Consider the following 21383-nt stretch of genomic DNA (forward strand, 5'->3'; position numbering starts at 1 on the left):
ATCACAGCAAGACCTGAAGCAGGAAACGCTTCTGGAAAACATCACACCACCGCAATCGTCTAAATACTGTGAAATGCCGAGTTTTTTTTTCATCAGATGTAACACATTTCATTGTGTTTAAATGGTGGAAAATATAGAAAAACTCTCTGCTGACAGCCACATTAAATGTAACATCCATCACGCTGATTTTGGCATGAAATGAAAGTTTGAAGAGCTGTGTGAAGTGGTTAATCAATGAACATGTGTTCGTAGCACTTGGATTCGTTTGGATTGCCTCTATAAAAGATTTTGAATAATCGTGGAGACTTCAGGAATGTCTTCATCCACAGATGTGCTACTTATATAATAAACAGCTCCCTCTCTGATTACACTCACAATGATTAAAGGTGTTTGAATGCGTGTGTGTGTGTGTGTGTACAATCCATGTGTGCACGTGGGAACCCAAATTCCTCATGTATATAGTAAAACCTGAAAAATCTGATTACTGGCTTAAAGCTGAAGTACATATCTTTCAAGAACAGGAAGTATTTCCTCATCATTTTCCCAGAGATCTCGCCTGTCACTGGTGTGATGTCAGTTCACTCTTAAAGCCCCCCACGTTATCCGTTCACTTTATTCTGCTAATTTAAAATATACCTTTATCCGACCAGGTGTGTTGATATGCCATTTAATTATATACTAAAATAAATTAAACTAAATGTATCTGATGTAGCATAAATACAGAAACGTCTAAACTTGCCCTGGTAATGTTTTCTGATTACAGTACTAGTAGCTGGGCTGGTAAACAAAGCCAACAGCATGTACAGATGGCTACATAATTACCTTGGCAAAAGCATATGTACTTCAGCTTTAAGGTTTAAGTGCAAACATAAATTTGGGCATACAGTAATGATAGAATTGGGGTTACTTTTAGGTTTAGGCTTTACCGGTAGGGTTTGTAGTTATGTGGTTGTTGATAGGGTAAGGGTAAGAATAACGTTTAGGTTATCAGGATTAAGTTTAGAGTTAGGATAATGTTCAGTACTAGGCAGTGGAGAACATGGATTCCGGGTTAGGATTATTGCTCGGCTCCCCAAAAGCATAAAAAAACAAACATGGATGTGTCTGTGCTCACTCATTTTATGTGTATAATGTTTATCGTACATTACGGGCCTTCCTTACAAAATCTGTATCTTTGGGTTTAAGTTTTAAGGAAAAATATTATTGTGGAACAACATTTTCAGCCCTCACTTAGACTAAAAGGTTTGAGCGTGCTCAGACGTGAGTGCTGCAGCTCTCTGCCAAAACACCTTTTTTTAAATCATACATCCTTATACCCACCCAAGACAATGACAATGTTATAACCAGACTCCCAAGTCCCCCCATGCCCTCATGCATATCTTCAATGCCGACCTGATCAATGGACATGTACCTGACTCATGGATGTCCTCATCTACGGAATAGCAGAGAAATACCATGTGACCCCTCGGCACAGAGAGACATCTCTCTCTTACCCTTTATCAATGAAGTGTTATGGAAATGTTTTCCCTCCTGAATATTGTTGTTGGTAGATCTTTATTGTTGTCCCAAAGCATGTCTGTATATAACTTCTGAAATGAAATCAAATGTCTTATTTAGTTTTGCTGCAACTGACATGTGGCTGATACACTGCTGATGTTTTCCTTTTTGTTTGTTTCTCATCTTGGCATTTTGTGCAAATGAGGTGATAGAATGTTGATATATGTATTTCTGACAGGTTACAGATATCCTGTTGACATGCTGCTGATTATCTACAAATAACTGTTTCTGTAGAATCTGTAGATGGACAAAATACTACTTTGTTAAAATTAATGGCACATGATAAAATATTGCTGTTTATATACTGCTAATGGTTGATGAGCATCATAAAATGGACCCTAGTTTGTTAAACATCTACAGCTGGACTATTCAAACTATCAAAAGCGTTACTAAGTTATCAACCATTTGCTGAAATGGCTTTAGCACTACGGCCAAGCCCATGTGTGGTCACCAAACCCTGTACAGAGCTATGGCAGGACATTGTAATCAAACACAGGCAATTAAACACAGTTACTTTTTGAAACGTTCTGTGCTGGAACTGAAAAGTGTCAAGGAACTACACATTTTGTCCCCAAAATGTACACCACTGAATAAACCAATCAGTGTGCTCTTGTCATGAAAATGTACAGCCACAGTATTTTGGACATAAGTTTAATGTTTTGAACTCCCCTCCGCCAGTGGTCAAGATACAACAGGACAAAATTCAACATGTGCTTGCCAATGTGCATATTCCACAAAAGGTCCTGAGAGAAATGTGCAGGACGGTTTAAGCGGTGGCACACTCAACACGTGACATTATTTACCTGAGTCAAAATGATGAATGTCGCGTGGGTTTACATGACATTACTCAGTCATCGAACACAGTCAATTCCAGTGTAATGGAGATTCACAGCTGACCACCTCTGATGCTACACAGAATGGACTGACAAAATATTTCTTAAATGGTTGAAGTACGGTCTGTGGTAGTCCTTGTAGGAAGTGTATTGGTGTGTTGTTATTTTCCATTAGTACTTTTAAGAGGGTAATTGTCCATTTCTGGATGTTAAAGTCTGTAATAAACTTTCATGAAGAACATGATCAAAAAAATGTCATGTTTCAATTGTTTTTAAAGGTCTGCAGAAGGCATATTTCATTAGGATTTTATAATTGCAGGCCATCTGAACAGTATACATGGCCAGGCACCCCTCCATAATGTTATTTACATTTTATAATGTACATGTCAATGTACATATCTATCTACCTGTTGAATGTAAACAGGTTTTTAAAGCACCTTTACTGTTAACAACAAATTGCTTTCACAATATTCCTGGAATACCAGAAATATTCAATGATATTTATCAGTACAGTTGAAATGCGTATCAGTACATTTGTAACAGCCCACTCATTACTAAACTTCCATTGCTTCTGATAAGCCTAACATAAGTCGCAAATTAGCAATGCAATTTTATGATGAGGCAAAGCTCTCACTTTGCTTCTTCTCCGCCATTACTCACATTCTTACATTACTGTAGTGATTACAGTAGTGATCAATGTTACCTGCGTGGTGATTCTGTGAACACAGTATGTTTTTCTTTATTAAAAATGCATGCATTTCCCATCTCCCTCTCTGTTTCTCTTTGTGTTCAGATCCGGACTTTGGAGACTTGGGAATGCCTCAACCTCTTCCCTGTAGGTATTTTCTCTTTCGCTCCATGCCTTGCTCCATCTTTCTCTCAATCTCTCTCTCCCTCTGTTTCCCTCTGTCTCTCTCCCTCTCTCAGAACTGCTGATGTATTGTGCCGTGTTGCTTTGTCCCCTTCCCATGCGTTTGCTCTATTCACTGCTGTGTGTGTCTGTTGTGTGTGTGTGTGTGTGTGTGTGTGTGTGTGTGTGTGTGTGTAGTTTGTGAGTTTGACATGGGAGGACCAGAGGGGATAGTGGAATCCCATCAGATCACCAGAGATGGAAAGGCCTTAGCAACTGAGGCTGTGGACTGCAAATGGTTCATCCGCGCTCCGCCACGCTCCAAGGTCAGTGACACACTTGCATATGCACATAAAACGCACACAAAAACTGTCAAGCGTGCTTTAACTCCCAACTCCACAGACTCGCACATTCTTTTAAATAGGTGCCCACATGCACACCACATCACAGGGTTTCTGAGTACGTCCTGGTATTCCTTGTGTCGGTGTGTGAGGGTTACGGCTGATGTAACAGCCTCTAGCTGTATCTCTTATCCCTGCAGAACACAGGCAGACAGTTTCATGTCCATGACCAGCGTGTTTAATATGTTGTGTGTTTGGGTTATTTCATAAAACCATAGAAAGATAGCTGTAGGCACAGCACTTTCTGTTACAGATGACAGACACGACGTGTGGCAGGGAGTTGTCTGTTTGTACGTGCATGGTGGAGGTTAGATTAGAGCAGGAAGGTTTATTTGGGGCCAAGAAGGGGTTTTTTAGCAGTAGGAAAACCAAGCCTTGAGAGACCCTAGTTTTAGCCAATTAATTGTGACTCTGACAATTGAAGAGACAAAAGAATTTACACTATCAGGCAAATTAGCCCAAGATTGTGTCAGCACGCAGAATATTATTAATTAAATGATCAATTTATATAAATGACTCTAAAAAAACATTTCTGCTAGTTAGTTTACTGCAGGATATTTGTTGTTGCATGCTCATGTGTTGAGCATATTGAACAGTGGTTATTCAGCGAGCCATGGCCCATTGAAAGGGAGAAAGGAGATAGAAAGAGAGGAGGAGGGAGAGAGATACAGAAAGAGCGAGTAAAGGAGGAAGACAGAGAACACAGAGAGCAAGAGTAAATGAGGGAGACGAATAGAGGGAGGAGAAGGCAGAAAAGAGATTGTGTGAGAGAGAGAGAGAGAGAGAGGGGGGGGAGAAGGGAGGGAGAGGAGAGAGGAAAAGAGCTTTAGTGCTGATGAAATAGCTCTGCTCTGTTGTTTGACCCTAGGGCCTACTACAGCCCACATTTGTTTTCTCTGCCAGCACTCTGCACAGTGATGCAGAACACACACACACACGCATACGCAAACACGTATTTCTATAATACACATATTCAAGCAGATATTGCTACAAAGACAAATGGACAGTTGTATTTGTCAGTGATACCCTTTCCACTTCCACCAGGGCCATGGAGAGAGACAGGGATTAACAAATTGGCCTCTGTGAACGGTGTAATTCATTACTTACCCCGCCTCCCTTGTCTGTACGTACGACGGGGAGATAAGGTTTCTGTGATACAGGCCTAATGATGTCACCATTTGTTACTGTTAATTGGCCTCTGGAACACAGCTTTCTGTCTAATCCTATCCACCTTCTCTCCACCACTCAAGTGACCGTGCACACACAACCGTTTAGTCAGATTTGAGGAAAGGACCGAACTTTCCATGCTGTTGAGTAGGCACTGAGGCACAGACACACGTGTATACAATTAGAAATGCCCACGCATGCGTACAAGCATGCCGTGTTTGCTCTTTCTGAGCGATGATGTCAATGGCACTTTGTTAATATTGAAGTTGAATGTGATTTATCACCACTCTCATTAATTTGTGTTTTATCTGATGCCCTTCAAGAATTCAGCACGGCTTGCCCTTATAATGGCTTCCGATGTACTTTAAATGTCCAATGACTTCTGTTCTTCCAATATATTGTTACCCAAACCATTAAACATAGCTAACAACAATACAATCCAGCTGCCTCACTTAACCGTGAATAAGAGGGTGAAAACCAATTTTCTTATGAATTACATACAATGGGTGTTACAGCAGAATTTGGCCCCCTCGTTAAATAGACATCATCATTTCTGTTGTACATAACCTATTCATTTATCAAAGTGGCCATCATATTCTAAAGAATATCCGGGTAGCGTAAGTGAATGTTCCTTTTCTACACTTCCAGTCCGAGTAGGTATTTGCAAAGCGTTTGGAGTCATTATCGTGCTGAAAGATAAAATGTATGAAAATCTAGTTGTTTCCTCACTCTTGTCTCCGGGGTTGTTTCCGGGGTATCTCACTCTTGTCTCCGGGGTTGTTTCCGGGGTGTCTCACTCTTGTCTCCGGGGTTGTTTCCGGGGTGTCTCACTCTTGTCTCCGGGGTTGTTTCCGGGGTGTCTCACTCTTGTCTCCGGGGTTGTTTCCGGGGTATCTCACTCTTGTCTCTGGGGTTGTTTCCGGGGTATCTCACTCTTGTCTCCGGGGTTGTTTCCGGGGTATCTCACTCTTGTCTCCGGGGTTGTTTCCGGGGTGTCTCACTCTTGTCTCCGGGGTTGTTTCCGGGGTGTCTCACTCTTGTCTCCGGGGTTGTTTCCGGGGTATCTCACTCTTGTCTCTGGGGTTGTTTCCGGGGTATCTCACTCTTGTCTCCGGGGTTGTTTCCGGGGTATCTCACTCTTGTCTCCGGGGTTGTTTCCGGGGTATCTCACTCTTGTCTCCGGGGTTGTTTCCGGGGTATCTCACTCTTGTCTCCGGGGTTGTTTCCGGGGTATCTCACTCTTGTCTCCGGGGTTGTTTCCGGGGTAGCTCACTCTTGTCTCCGGGGTTGTCTCCGGGGTATCTCACTCTTGTCTCCGGGGTTGTTTCTGGGGTATCTCACTCTTGTCTCCAGTTAACTGTTTGCTTGATGATGGCTTGTGGTAAGCATGGTCTAGTTTAGAGACAGATGTCTATTTGCTGAGGGCAAGGGGAAAGAAACTGTTCTGATGGCTTGTTTTTTTGCATGATTGACCTGTACTACCTGTCAACCGATGGTTCTTTCTGTGGACCATACAGTGTGTGGCAATTTAGCCTATGCAGCACGCAGATACAGATCAAACTGACAAGCATGAGAGGTTAGGGTTAGACAATGGACGGTAGAGTTAGGATTATATTCCAGACAATTATTCAAAATAAATGGTTACATTTATTGAAAGGATCTTGATAGAACATTTCAGATTAAGAAAACATTTTCCATTAAGGTTGTATAATTAGTCATGAAATTGTTCTGTATTGTCCACAAAAAGGGTTATAATCACAGTGGAACCTGTTTTTGGTGCTATATACAAATATTTGTAATGGTTCTTTATTGGACCTTAACAAAGCGTTATCTACAGCACTTTACACGTTCCCTTTAGCTCCGTGTGGACATGGCTTTATACAGTCTTTAAAAAAGGGTTTTATATACTGAATAAAGGAACCCACTATTTGGATGCAAGCCAAAAAAAACTTCACCTGGTACTATTTCGAACCCATGTCATTGGGAGAACTGGTTACAGAGAAAAACAGGACAAGACAGTGATGTATTTTCCTTGGTTTAAATCAATTTCTTCTCCAGCTGTTCTCTCTAAGGACAAGTGAACAGCTGAGAATCAGGCAGTAACAGTGACAGACAGCCACCACCGAATACCACCTTTCCACTTACATCTTAATGCCACTCACACAGTGCATTCACCTACACACTGGTTTACCTGTAAGGAACTTTTAATAGGGCCAGAATCCGATTCTCCTGGGATTCATAATGTCTGTGTGATTGACCAGAGAATGCAGCCAGTTGCGCCAAGGTGCAATGCTAACGACAGTGAGTAACTTTCCTCTGGATACTTGACAGCCAATAATGTTTGTGCGGCAGCTATTTAACTATGTTACTGGTAGAAGCTAACATGGCCAAATTATTTTTAAGTCTTTATTCAAAACTTATTTGGAGTCTGATAGCAAAGTACAGGAAATGTTTTTTTTTGGCAATAACCAATTGCCTATCGTTGTGTGAAACAATTTACTCAGTCAGGAGAGTAAAAGTGTCCTTCACTCCAGGTTGCCGCTACACTGTTGTCCACAGTAAGTGACAAAAGTAACTAGTGTTAATGTGGCCAATATCAGGGCGACTGCTTAAACACTTTACTGCATTCTGGGTTTTTTTTTCACTGAAACTGCAACTTCTTGGCTACATGTTGTTTGGGAAAGCAAACTTCTGTCAAAACTGATTGAATCTGAATATCCTCTACTCTCGAGCAAGTATGATGCTACTTTGACAGGAGTCGTGTCCCTTGTGGCCTTGACCCTTTAGTGGAAGGAGAATAAAATGTAACGTTCTGACGCAGCCCTCACACTAACTTGACCTTTCTCTCCCTGAGTGAGAGAGTCATGTGCATAGAGAGTCTGTCCTACAATGCCATGGTAGCAACATTTTGGTATTTGTTCGTCCCGTTCAAGGCCTCACTTTGCCTGATTTTCCATGGCTATTGTTGTGAGGACATCCATAGAAGAAAAGTCAGCGTAGAGTAGTATTAGAAGAACATAGAAGGATCTGAAGATGTTTATGAAGGATCTGAAGGTGTTTGGGGATGTTTAAACAGCAATAATTCTTGGTCATCCAGCATTCCTCACTCTGTATGTACTGTATCTATCACTTCATTAAATTGTTTCTATATCCTCCCCAGTTCAGCTTCTGTTAGGGAAATGTTCAAAACCTGATGCATTCTTACTGATTAAAGGACTGAGTCCCATTGTTCAGATAAATAGATGAGTGTGTTAGAGACAAATCTGGTATTTGTCCTAGGGGGCATTCTTGATTGGTAATAGTAGATTATAGGGTTAATCATCTGCCTATCTGTAGGTTGTCCAGATGCTTTAAGTTTCCCTCAAGGGTTGAGAAGGTAACCCAGATGGGGGAGGACAACATGTCCCTTGTGTCAAGCCCAGGACATGTGATAGAACAAAGGTCATGTGTTTGATTGACATGGGACAGATGGGCAGCATCTTACCACACCCCTTTTTCCCTCCTTACATACTGATGAGTGTCCTGTACTAATTTGGAGATTATTCATTGTTACTTTGTAACCTGTGTATTCTCTCCTTGCAAGAATAAACTGTATTGTGCATTTGAGTTTTCCTCTGTCTTACCCCAAATTCATAAATCGTTTTGACTTTAGAAATTGCCATCACACTTCCTTCTCACCAGCTTTCTTTTCTTTCCTTAGAGGGACTCCGTGATTACACTTATGGTCTTTTTCAATGCAGAACGGACACTCACAAATCTAGTCAGTCCTACAGAATGGATTGAGGGGTTGCTTGTGGTACTTATTGTCCTGCTAGAAGATCCAACAATGATCCTGTTTTAGTCTCCTGGAAGAGGCAGTGAGATTTTAATCTAAAAGCTTCTGGTACCTGACAGATTCCATAATTCTTTGTATACTAAACATGACCTCTTGGCCTTTGGAGGCAACAGTCCCACAATCACATATCTACCACCATATTTCACAGTGGGGAGTATGGTATTTCTGCATGACCGTTCCTATTTTTACACCAAACACACCTCTGGTGTTTTTTGGGCCAAAAAGATCAAATTTTTACTGACCATAGAATACATCTCAAGTCAAAGTTACAATGATTTGTTGTAAGTACCAGGTGTAGACATTTATGTATTGATATTTTTTTCTGGCAAGTCATCTGTTGAAGAAATGATTTGGTGCAGGCCAACCACAGACAGCCTAACAAACTGCTATTCCTCTTCTGTTACTATAATATAGACAAGGGGTTGAAGGCAACATATAACAATGTTTTTTTAAAATAAATTAGCTTTTGGAACGAACCACAAACCTCCCTATCTTATCACCCTTAGGGTGTTAGATTGACAGGGGTCATGATCATTGGGGCTGAGTTTGAACCATCATAGTCATCGAATGGGTTTAAGTATGGATACAGCTTCTCTGTGAACTTGCATCCGGTGAAAGAAAAAATATGAGACCTGGTGTCCACATCGTAGAAGGAGACCTGACCACCCTCATAATCCACAAACACCCCCAACTTCTCTGGCTTGCTCTTTAGTGACAGAGTGGTATGGGGTTCTGTACAGGCCTCATAGTCAGTTTGAAAAGACAGCCACACACTCCAGACCCCGTCCTTTGGGTAAAGCACACTCCCGCTCCTCTTGATGGATTCTTTTGCCACTCCTACATTCCAACCAGTCTTCCCCTTCACCAGTACCTCATAATAGAATCTCCCTGAGGAGTAGCCCTCCTTTGCCAGAACAGCTACACGACTTGTAAACCTCTTTTGGTTGTAGAAGTGGTTCTGTTCAAAATAACCTGTTCTCACAATTCTTCCACAGCCAGACACAATGATAAGAGGATGCGCCGTGTCAGGATCCAGAGTGACATCCACAGCGTACTGTTGCATTCTCTTCAGCTCATCGCCCTCTGACCTCTCCAATACATTTATCCATTTTTCCTTAAGCTTAGAGAGGGCTCCTTTCACAGTCTTATCCAGTTGACCTATGTCTTTGTTAAGGTTTTTTGTACTCCGCTCCCATGTTAGACTGAGAACGGACCCAGTCTTAGTGGATGTAGGGAGGCCCAGGGACGGAGAGCTCTGAAGGAGGAGGAGCTTATCCTTAATTTGTGTGAGTTGCTCCATCTCAGAGCATTTCTTCTGTAGCTCTGTTATTTCTTGCTCCAGCTCTTTAACGTGTCCCTCTGCCTGAATCTGTACTGCTCTCTGCTTCTCTCCAATCATCTGTTCCACCGCAGCCTGGGTTCTCTGGACATATTGTATTAGAACAGTGAAAACCTGATTGCTGTTGGCAAGCTCAAGCTCGGAATCTCTCTTGCTAACCTCTATAAAATGTTTGACCTCTTTCACCTTCTGAACGTGCTTCTTGATCATCTGCTGAACTAGATTTTTTGTCCTCCCCAGCTCAGCTTTCCTCTCACCAAACACTTGACTTAGCGAGGCAGTTTGATGACCATTGTGGACCGTTTCAGTGCAGAACAGACACACACACATCTGGTCAGTCTTACAGAACAGCTCCAAAGGCCTCTTGTGGGTTTTGCATATCCTGTCTTCCAGGTTTTCAACCGGGTAGATCAGTTTGTGTCTCTTCAGTGCTGGGGCTATCTGATGAGGCTGCAGATGAGTCTTACAGTAAGAGGTAAGACAATCCAGGCATGACTTCAAGGCCTTGTGCTTCCTCCCAGTGCAGACATCACAGGTAACTTCTCCAGGCCCGGCATGAAAGTCATCTCTGTCTCTGACTATGATCCTCTTGAAATGATCTACAACCTCTCTTAGTGTTGTGTTGATCATGAGCTTAGGTCTTTCCTCAAATATTTCCTTACACATTGGACACTGGTACTGTTCAATGGTATCCAAGTATTTGCTGATACAGGCCTTGCAGAAGTTGTGTCCACATAGGGTGGTGACCGGATCAGTGAACATTTCCAGACAGATAGAACACAGGAACTGCTCTTCAGACATGTGACTGGGAGAATATGCCATATCTGGAACACAATAAAAGTGAAGCTATTAGGACTTCCCAGAATGATTCAGCGTTTGATAGGTTTGATAAGAACAGTCTTAATCTGATTCTCATTCACCAACACTACCACTCACTACACCAAGAAACACATTTCAAGCCAGGATTTTCCCCCTTTCTTTCTTTAAAGCATGCAAAGATACTGTCAGTTCAGTCAACTATTTTCACAAACGATTATCTCTTACCTTATTATTGTTTTATGCTTGAATTGTTTCTTTACAGTACAGTACAACAAAAGGTTGTCTTTGGGCAGATCTGTAGGCTTTCTGAGAATGCCAGCGAGTCCTTTGCTTTCTGTTTACTTTCATTTACTGAAAGTGACATCACAAAGCTCCTCCTTCAAATCCTGGCTATGGTCTTGCTTTTTCTCTCTGTCCCTCTTTTCCTCCCTGCTTTCTTGTGTTTTCTGCTGTTAAAACCTCAGGAAACATTAGACACTGCTACCCTCAAGGATCTGAGTATTACACGTTTATAAGGTTACTTTTGGGTCATCCAATCAAAGATATTACCCTTCAATGTACACATACCTCTGATTTTATAAAACCTGGATTCAGACTAGTATTTTTTCTGGTTTAGTCAGCAATGGATGTTGTGTCATTATTCGGTGCTTTGGAATCAATGGTTTCCCCAGCTTGTTTTCTCACACAGAAGCCATTTCCACATGATACTGGGATTTTATCTGCCTGGTACTTGACCATCATTAGGCTTTATAAATTATTCCAGCTACTAATATTGCACAATCTTTAGCTAGTAAGGAAAACTGCACTTGAACAGAGTAATGCAGTAAAAACAGTGGGCATACTAGTGTATTAAAACCATTGGTGAATAGCTATCTGTTTGCTTTTGTCACAGGCAAACCTCAGAAGATATGCCACAATTTTAAGGTTCAAGACAATTGCATTTTGAATGTTTAATTTGCCTTCATCCAATCACATTTCTTATGCAGGGGAATTCTAACATGTGTGAAATTGTTAATGTACATTGAATATATTGCTATTTGCATTATTGACTTTAAACATTAATTTTAAACATTAATTTAAAGCCAAATTTAAAAAAAAAGTGTGTCCATGTACTGTAATTTCAGGGAAACTAAGGAAGATTATGTAAATATTGTATCCAGACATCTTAAAAGCCTTAGCCGATAACTATTGTGGTGGTGTCACATAATATTTGTTTATCCACTGATATGGTGGTGCCACAATCCATTAAACCACAGAGCTATTGAGTAAAGTGATCATCTCAAATGTATTATTGAATTATAATCCCATTTGGGGCAATATCATTTTAGGGAGAAAACCTGCTGGTTCTCTTGTTAGATGCAGTTTATTAACTCTTAATAAATTGCTTTCATGACCGCCTGTGTGCCATCAAATTCTACAAGTAAATTGAAGTGCACGCTACACTAAAGTATTTTATGCATACATAGGTTATAATGCAAGAAGTCATAATTTAGTGTGTATCACCTACAATGGCTCTCAAAAGTATTCACTCTCTTTTCCACATTTTATTTTGTTACAACGTGAAAACAAATTTAATTTAATTAGTTCTTGCTACTAATCAACACCAAAAAAAAGTATTTAATGTCAAAAAAATAGAATATTGAAATTTTTCTGAATTCAATGCAATTGGAAAAGAAAAACTGACCAAGCAAAAAAGTCCTTACAGTGAAATTGTCTTCTAATTCTAGTCTGCTTTAAAAAGTAGGATGCATTGTTTGAACGGTAAAAGGTGTTAAATTAAAGAGCAGGAAGTGCACTTGTGGCTAAAATGTGAAACACATTTACTTGTCACGCTAATAAATTTCTCAGTGATATGTTACCAAACATTTAGTTATAACATTTCTCACAATATACTGCGATATGCTTTGTGAAGAAACACTATCACCCACAGGGGATTCAAACGTACACCACAAGTGAGGAATAAATGGAAACACTGGGCGTGTTCATTTCTGTGACTTCATTATCCTGACACACATCCTGTGATAATGTGTTTATGTATACCAGTGGACTTGTATGTAGTACGTAAAGTTGCAAGACAGGCTGCTTCCCTAATATTCTCTGACCTGTCTGCGTGCTCTCTGACTTCAAGATAGCCAAAGCTGCTCCCCTCGTCAAGAAAACAACACTTGACCACTCTGACATCAGAAAAAACAACACTCCGGTATCGCTGCTGTCTTTCCTTTCCAAAACACTTGAGTGTGTTGTCTCCGACCAACTCACCTGTTATCTCTCTCAACAATCTCCTTGACCCAAACCAGTCAGGCTTCAAGACAGGTCACTCAGCTGAGACCGTTCACGTCTGTGTAACAGAGGCTCCACCTAACCCACCTCTCTAGTGTCTGTTCTCATCCTCCTAGATCTGTCCAGTGCCTTCAACACTGTGAACCATTTGATCCATCACTCCACCCTCTCTCAAGCCTGCCTCAGGTTCTGCCCACCCTTGGATTGTATTCTACCTGACAGGTCGTCCTACCTGGTGATGTGGAGAGGATCGCTGTATGCTTTGCTGGCTCCCAATGCTGGTGTCCATTAGAGCTTGAGTCCAGACCCTGTACTTTTTCTATATTCTTTTGACACTTAGGTGGTGATATACATTTGGTATTTCCATTATTTATGTATTTTTCTTCCCAAATTCCTGATTAATCGCAGCAATTCAAATTGTAAAGTAGTTTTTTGAGATATGGGTCCTCAGAAGCGTATTTGGTGACATTTTGTTTGATATCATGCAGCTTACTTCACTAGCTATTTAGACCGGGTTTTTTCAGTGATGAAGTGTGAAGGAAAAACCCCAACTGCTGCTTAGTGCTATACGTCATGTTTTTTTGAAAATACTTTTATTGAATGATCACATAAAACACAAATTGGCATCAGTTGTCATAAGGAAACTGTTATGTCAGGCCTTATGACAATCAAGATCATGCTGAGAGAAAAAAGAGATGAATAGAGAGAGAGAGAGGCAGCAAGAGAGTGTTGGCGAGAGAAACAGAGAGAAGGAAGAATGTTTTTTCCTCTCCCTACCTATTGAACTTGTCTGTTGGTTGAAGCTGAGCTGACACTGCAGGCTCCATTAGTTCCGTGCATCTGTGCCGTTTTTCTTAAACAGTTAAAGTGTTACATTTCCCTGCCACGCAACCCGAGCCGGCAGCTCATTAACTGTAATGATGCCAGGCCTTCTGCGCAGCGGGCCAGAACGGCAGCTGTGATTGGCCAACCCCTGTCTGATGAACGAATGGCAGGCTCCGATTTTGCAGATGTCAAGAAGTTTTAGCCTCACAGTGAAGAGTTGCTGTGGATAAGGGCTGTTATGAAATATGTGGTTAATATTCATAGGCAGGGATTCAGACCAAATCTGATTGGTAAGGATGTAATGTGGATGAGTGAGTGACATTTATAATTAGAGCCTTGAGTTTTTACTGATCTGACATGAAAAAAATCTGTGCCTTGGTGATATTCCATAATTAGAGAAAATGAGTTTTTCCTGGTTAGGTCATACCATTGGGAAAACGTTTTTCTCTGTGATTATTCTCTGAGAAAGGTTCCTCATTATCATGGTATGCTAACTCTCCCTACAGTCTAGTAGAATGTGATGAGTGAAGGTAAATAGTGTGTGTTTTGCTTTCTTCCAGTGGGAGATAGTTTAGGAGCTGTTTAGGAGCTGAGAAGCAATCTTTTTGCTACACCTGCAACAACATGCTACAACATCTGTTGCGTGAGTTGTGTGAGAAGGGGGCGGCAGATAGCTTACTGGGTTAAACCACTGGGCCTGGAACTTAAAGGATGTTGCTTCCCAGAGCAGACAAGAAAACAAATGATATAATATGTCACTGTGTCCTTGAGCAAGGCACTTACCCCTTTTTGTTACATTAAGTCCCTGTGGAAAAGTGTCTTTTAAATTACTTAAATAAAATTGAGAAAGGTCTTGTAAATGTCTTTAGTCAATTCTTCAAAGAGAAACTGTACTGTGATGTGGAACTGTGTCTTCTGAATGTAGCCTAGTGATTGTACTGTTAAATGATTCATCTACAACTTGGTTTCTCCATAGACCTGAATGGGCTGGTGGACTTTTGTCTAGACGGGGCAAATGTTTGATCTGGAAGATTCACTGATATGAATGAGTGTGCAAACCTAAGAACTCCTCTCAGTCTGTTTGAGGAAGTTTATCCTTGATAGAAGTGTTCTGATGGTATAATGAATGCGACGTTATTCAAGCATGTCATTCCCAGGCTTTGTTCTTAATGCAGTATCGGAACGGAATGATGATGTGACAGAAATACACATACAGCAAGCAGAAGGACTAACCCCTCCCCCTGCACGCACACATTTTTCTCCTTCTGCCTGTCTCATGACATCTCTGGCTAATGTCCTCTGTCAATCTGATAACTCCATCCATACCTCTTTTTCTCCTTCTACCTCATTGTATCCATTATTCAACTCTCCCACCTCTTGTGTAACACTCCCCTGCCTTCTCTCCGTCCCCTGTCTGTTTCACACTTCTCTCCCCTCCTCTCTGCCTCCCTCACCGGCCCCACCCACCAACCCACCCCAGATCTACCTGCGTTTCCTGGACTACGAGATGCAGAACAGTAACGAGTGTAAGCGTAACTTTGTGGCGGTGTACGACGGCAGCGCCTCGGTGGAGGACCTGAAGAACAAGTTCTGCTCCACGGTGGCCAACGACGTGATGCTGGTGTCCACCACGGGGGTGGTCCGGATGTGGGCCGACCAGGGCAGCCGACGGAGTCGCTTTAGAATCCTCTTCACCACCTTCCAAGAACGTAAGTGTCTGTGGACGGCAGAGTCACACACAGATACACACTCATGCACATCCACCGCCTTCCAAGTCCATTAGGGGATTACTAGACACAAATAGGAGCATGTATTTACACATACACACACACACACACACACACACACACACACACACTGACTGGGTCTTGAATGGTATAAATGTTGTCTCCATGTATATTGTAAAATCTGCCTGCACATGGAACACTCTAACTAACAAATCTCCTAGTCTGACGTTAGTGTTTGGCATTTCTGCAGGGATAGATACATTTCTATAGGTGATGTGAAAACAGAAAAGTGATTTAAAAAAATATTTCTAAAAGTTTGGGGTTAGGTTTTATGGTTAGCATTGTGCATTCCTGTTGGGGTCCTGTGGCTCGGTGTTGTGATGGGGTACGTTCATGTGTAGACGAGATACATGAACTCCCTCCACACGTTGGGATCCCTAGCCCATAGGTTGGCGAACTACTGTAGATTTTAGATAAAAAGAATTGTATTATTATTTATTATCATGTATTATGTAATGTATGTATACATTTGTGAACAGCGGTACCTTTCTGGACCAAGCGTTTGGACAAACAAACCGGTCTGGAGAAATAAGCGTGTGGTCCCGGAGCCAAAACATTTGCCCACACCTAGCTGCACCCTCCACTGAACAGAAAATCAAACCAATCCAGTCATCATCTCCTGCGGCCATTAAGGAATCATTTCTGGCCCTGTTCATTGAGAGGGAAAGAGAGTTTGATTGAGAGGCAGAGTGTGTGTGTGTGTGTGAGTGTGTGTGTACATGTTTTAAAATCCTTGTGGGGACCATGAAAGGATAGTAAAACAAGGGGCTTTCTACCTTGTGGGGGACATTTTCAGTTTAAGGTTTAAATTGGGTTTAGGGTTAGAATTTGGGATTAGGGGAAATAGGATTTTAAACCAGAATTGCCTTTGGGTTTTGGAACAACTATTGTAAACCATAAATTGCGTGTGTACCTATACACCCAAGCGGGAATGGGAATGTGCACGTATTCATCCACTGACTGTCCAGTTAGGACCAGAGGGAATGGGCTCACGCCAAAATGCACAGCTGAAAGGGTCCACTGTAAGGATCTCATTTAGTGTTACGAGCATTTAAACAGCTCCTGGTGACCGGAGATAGAGAGTAAAGTGTGGGAAAGAGATAGACATAGAAAAACAGATAGTGAGAGAATGACAGACAGATTTAGTGCGACAGAGAGCAAGAGAGAGCGAGATGTCAAGACGTGCTGTTTCCCCGGGAAACCGTAGTATTCACTTCCCCTCTCACTACAACATGAAAGCTACCATAGCGCGCGCACACACACACACACACAGACCGAACAAAGACAGAAAGAAGAGGTATTTACACAGTACAAAGACAGACAGACAGAATAAAGCACACATCTCCCATTGATGGAGTAGTTTAAATTGACAGTGGAGAGAGGATTTCCCTGTGAGGCCATAGTACTGCTGTGGCAAATGATAGGGTGGCTAAAACGGAAGATGACTCAGCTCAGAGTGAATGAAAGGCACTGAAATCTTCTTTCAAGGGTACACACTCTCTCCCACATACACAAGCAGACTCTCATTCGCTTTTGGTCTCTCTTTAAATAGACACAGAGATCTGCATCAGTTACAAAAGTGTTTGATTGGTGTGTGTGTGTGTGTGTGTGTTTGATTGGTGTTTGTGTGTGTGTGTTTATGAATAGGCAGTGCAGTTGTTTGTGTGGGAGTCAGTGTCTTCTTTGTGTGGCCAATCCACTGAATGAAGCCAGGTTGTGCCGTTTCCCCGGTAACACTGCCTAAATCTCTCAACCAGTACCCAGAATGCCTCTCTGCCAGGATTTTGATCACTTCCCAATAATGTTTTATGGGAAACAAACAATATTAGTGTATGAACACACAATACATCGCAGGTTTCAGGGCCTTATTTCTTAAAACAGTTGCCCACATATTGAAGAAGAAATTACTTTAATATAAACGTTTATTTTAATGAGTAAACTGTTTTTATTTCAACCTCCTACCAGACAATATATGTAGTTCTCTCACGAAAAGACCACAAAAGAATGAGGTATGTTTACCCACAAGTGAATGTTTATTTACAGGGAAATATGTACTGAAGCCACCAGCAAATCCAGTTCCAGATAGATTACTTAAGTATAGGAAGCCAAAACCCAGGTTAAACAGGAGAATATCTGGGAGTTTCTACTGCAGGGATAAAGGCCACATCCTGTTCCCAGGCCAGTAAAGGTCTCCTGCCTCTCAATAGCATCAACACTCTTACTGGACAGATGGGCTGAGAAAGAACATACAAAGGAAAAATGTAAGGTTCTCCACCATCTCAATGCTCATGGAAATGCTATAAATTACTAAATTACCCCACAGTTCTGAGACTCTAAATATTCAAACCAAGCAGTATGTTTGTAAATTATATTAGGATGCTTTGAACGGGATAACGTGCAGGTATGCCAAAGCTGATGCTCTGTTAGACCCTGTAGAAGTCTGCAGAGACTTCTCAACTTCTGTGCCACATCATCTAAAGTGGCCCTTCTGCCAAGTCTCTGTTCACACTTTCAGTAACACTAGTGTTTTATGTTCATTTAAACTGCAGCTTTAATATGTTCCAACTAAGATTGTGACTGACTTCCCCTCTGACCAAGGCAGCCTCATGCATCCACCTGGATCATCATCCGCGAGGAGATCCCTTCTCTCCCTGTGAGACAATGCCCTGTGAGACATGCCTGCCAAATGACCTAATCGTATTTGAACCAACTGTAACATTTGCATAATACAGTGACTCTCAAAAGTATTCAAACCCCTAGAAAAGCAGTTTCAGTAGCACTAATCAATGCAAAAAAAAAAAATCCATGATTTCATTCTGTAAAATAACATCTGCAAATGTTCTAAATGAATTTCAAACATAAGCATGACACACATGAATGAGCTGTGGTGCCACCGATGGTCTTCAGACGTCACGTGATTAGTCCCAGTCCAGGTGTGTAGATAAGGTGCTTCACATGATTTCAGGATAAATACACCTGTCTCTGGCAGGTCCCACAGTTGGCTGGTACAATTTCTAACAAAAACTACATGAAGATGAAGGTCCATTCAAAGGCAGTGACTAATCATTTTACACACATTTTCACAACAAATCTTGGCTAGAGTTTGCCAGATTGGCACATGGGAGACTTTCAAACTAAGTGAAAGAAGATTATATGGTATGATGAGACAAAAATAGCTTTTTGACCTCAATGTTAAGTACAAGCCTAACACTACACATCCTGGGAAAACCACAACTATAATAAAGCATGGTGGTGGCAGCATCATGCTATGGGGACACATCCCTACATCTTGGCCTGGAATGTTTGTGAAGACATACGGCAAAATGGATGCTGCAATGTACAGAGGAATCCTGGAAGAAAACCTGATGAACTCTGAAGGGACTTGGTAGACATAATAACTCTGAAGGCACATATTCTCCCAGCAGGACAGTGACCCCAAACATGCAGAAAAGTCCACACTGGAGTGGCTTGAAAACAAATGTCCTGGAGTGGGCCAGTAAGAGCTCTGACCTCGATCCAATTGAAAATATCTGAAATGGGTTGAAAATTGCTGTTTACCAAGGTTACCCTTGTAACTTGATGGAGCTTGAGCAGTTAGGCAAAAAAGCTGGTAGAGACTTATCCAAATAGACTCATGACTGTAACTGTAGCCAAAAGTGCCTCTACCAAGTATTCTATTTCTATTTTGTCGTTTTAATGGATTTAAAACAATTTATTTTTCACTTTGACATTATGGACATTTGTGTTGATCTGAGGCAAAAAACCCTGAATAAATCCATACATGGAAATAAACATCAGGTTTATAGGTTTAGTTATTATAATTATGTTCTGGCCCCAGATCTTCTACTGCGACAAAATACATTCTCGTGGCTGAATCCATTTGTCTGCTCCTGATTTAAACATTCTTGTACCCCAGCTGCAACCTACCTATAATGGGCAATAAATACAATAAGGGGAAAAATCCTCAAAAACACTCATGATCGAACACACTTTACACAAACTTCACCAGCTGCATTCTGACATCCGGAATAACAAGAGATACAGAGTCCTATCATTACCCAGCATGCAATTATACATACACAGGCAGGGTGAAGCGGGAGATGTGTATGTGTGCATGTGACAGCAAAGCTGTCAGCCTTATCACACCGTCAATACCCAGCATTCCCCTGGGGCTTATAGATCTACGTCCTCAGTGGGTTCTCTTCACACACCAATTTCTGGTCTGTATTCACACAGATATTGAAATGTGTGAGATCAGAGATCACCATACTGTATATCCACGTAGACACACGGATCACTGACACACAGGGAATGCCTTATGACACGATTACTCTCCACATGCAGTATTTGTTCTTAAAATGTATAATATCCTTTAGACAGTTTCCATTAGAAATACGTATTTTGGATCCTTCAGACCTGTAGTAACTGAGTTGTAACAAAGAGTTTTCTCATGAGTGGATAAGAGACCCTTTTATTTCGGAATGGCTGGGAATTACAGCTGCAGATTAGTTCAGATCCACCTCTTCATACAATCAACTGCAGATTAGTTTGTATCCACCTCTCAGTGAAATCAGCTGTGGCTCTGTGGAGCTAAGGAGATGTTCTGAGATGGAGAAATGTTTTGCAGTCCATCGATGGGAGGGAGAGCACCTCCCCCTGGTGGTTACAACTGGGACTGTGCTGGAAGAGCCGGTTGAAGATGACTCCAGGCAATGATCTAAGATCAGCCTTGTATTATTTTACCCATAATAGTTTAACATGAGGTTTAGCAGACCCTGAGTGGTGACTGTTGTGATGTATTGGTACCAGTGTAGGGGAAAGGCCTGCGTTTTATGTGTGGATTAATACAGTCATCCATCATCCAGGTAGTTCTGACCAAACTTCAGTCCCTTTGTACTATGCAGTCAGCTTGTATTAATGCCCAGGGCAGTTTTGCATGTGTGTGTGTGCTGAACACCTGTACACGGCCAGTAAATAATTATGTTTTTTTTATGCAGAGGGTCTGAATTCTAATGATTTCCAAAAGGACATAGAGGGTCTGAAGTTAGAGCTTCTACCAGTTGTCATGATTCACTCCTCACAGAGCCAGGAATGACAGAGCATTTAACCAGAACATGTCCACGTTAACTGTAAATAATGAGTCTGAATCTGGACAGCGTTTTAAGTACCTATTCTTAAACAATGTGTACATAGAAGGGGTTACCGTTCTAAACTGTTACCCTCACAAAATAAAAAATATTCAGAGCAGTAAATTGTTCGGATAAAACACTAGAAACAGATTACCTCTAGGGTGCAATAAACATGTGTCAATATAATTAAATCTAATTGAAGACTGTCTTGGCTTGCGGTCATTGAATTGGTCAGAACGCCTGTCTGGTAGACTTTGTGGGCTGTGGTAAGCTGGTGCATTAGTGTAATTGGTGATTGAGACGGGAGGTGTTTCCTGTTTCTGAAAGTCACCTTGCTTGTATAATTAGCAGTTTGATGATAGGCCAGCTGACGTATTGCCCCATTGACTTTAATTGGATAACATACTTCCTGCCATCTGTATTTTTTTCTCTGTCCACAAATCTCAGGCTCTCTCTTCTCCGCAACCTCTCTCATCTGATCGCTGGTCACCGTCTGCTTTCACAGGAGTACCAACAATTCCTTTTTGTTGCATGTTCTACCTGTGTAGGGGGTCTATCCAT

At 41.5% G+C, this 21383-nt stretch overlaps 2 protein-coding genes across 3 annotated transcripts in view; one reads left to right on the forward strand and one right to left on the reverse strand.

Moving 5' to 3' along the window:
* neto1l (neuropilin (NRP) and tolloid (TLL)-like 1, like) overlaps nt 1-21383 on the forward strand; it is a 118436-nt gene that overhangs the window by 81460 nt on the left and 15593 nt on the right. For both annotated transcript variants that reach the window (XM_020042030.2, XM_010885675.3), the window contains exons 5-7: nt 3184-3225; nt 3439-3566; nt 15387-15615. In XM_020042030.2, the coding sequence (XP_019897589.1) occupies nt 3184-3225; nt 3439-3566; nt 15387-15615 (399 nt within the window). The remainder of the gene's footprint in view (nt 1-3183; nt 3226-3438; nt 3567-15386; nt 15616-21383) is intronic.
* Nucleotides 8432-11132, reverse strand: LOC105019459 (zinc-binding protein A33-like). The gene is made up of 2 exons (XM_010885676.2): nt 11027-11132; nt 8432-10806 (listed from the first exon to the last, which is right to left on the reverse strand). Exon 2 carries the CDS (start codon nt 10802-10804, stop codon nt 9146-9148), a length of 1659 nt encoding a protein of 552 aa, XP_010883978.2. The 5' UTR covers nt 10805-10806; nt 11027-11132; the 3' UTR covers nt 8432-9145.

The sequence above is a fragment of the Esox lucius genome, chromosome 21 (assembly GCF_011004845.1).
Source record: "Esox lucius isolate fEsoLuc1 chromosome 21, fEsoLuc1.pri, whole genome shotgun sequence".
Classification (NCBI taxonomy): Eukaryota; Metazoa; Chordata; class Actinopteri; order Esociformes; family Esocidae; genus Esox; species Esox lucius.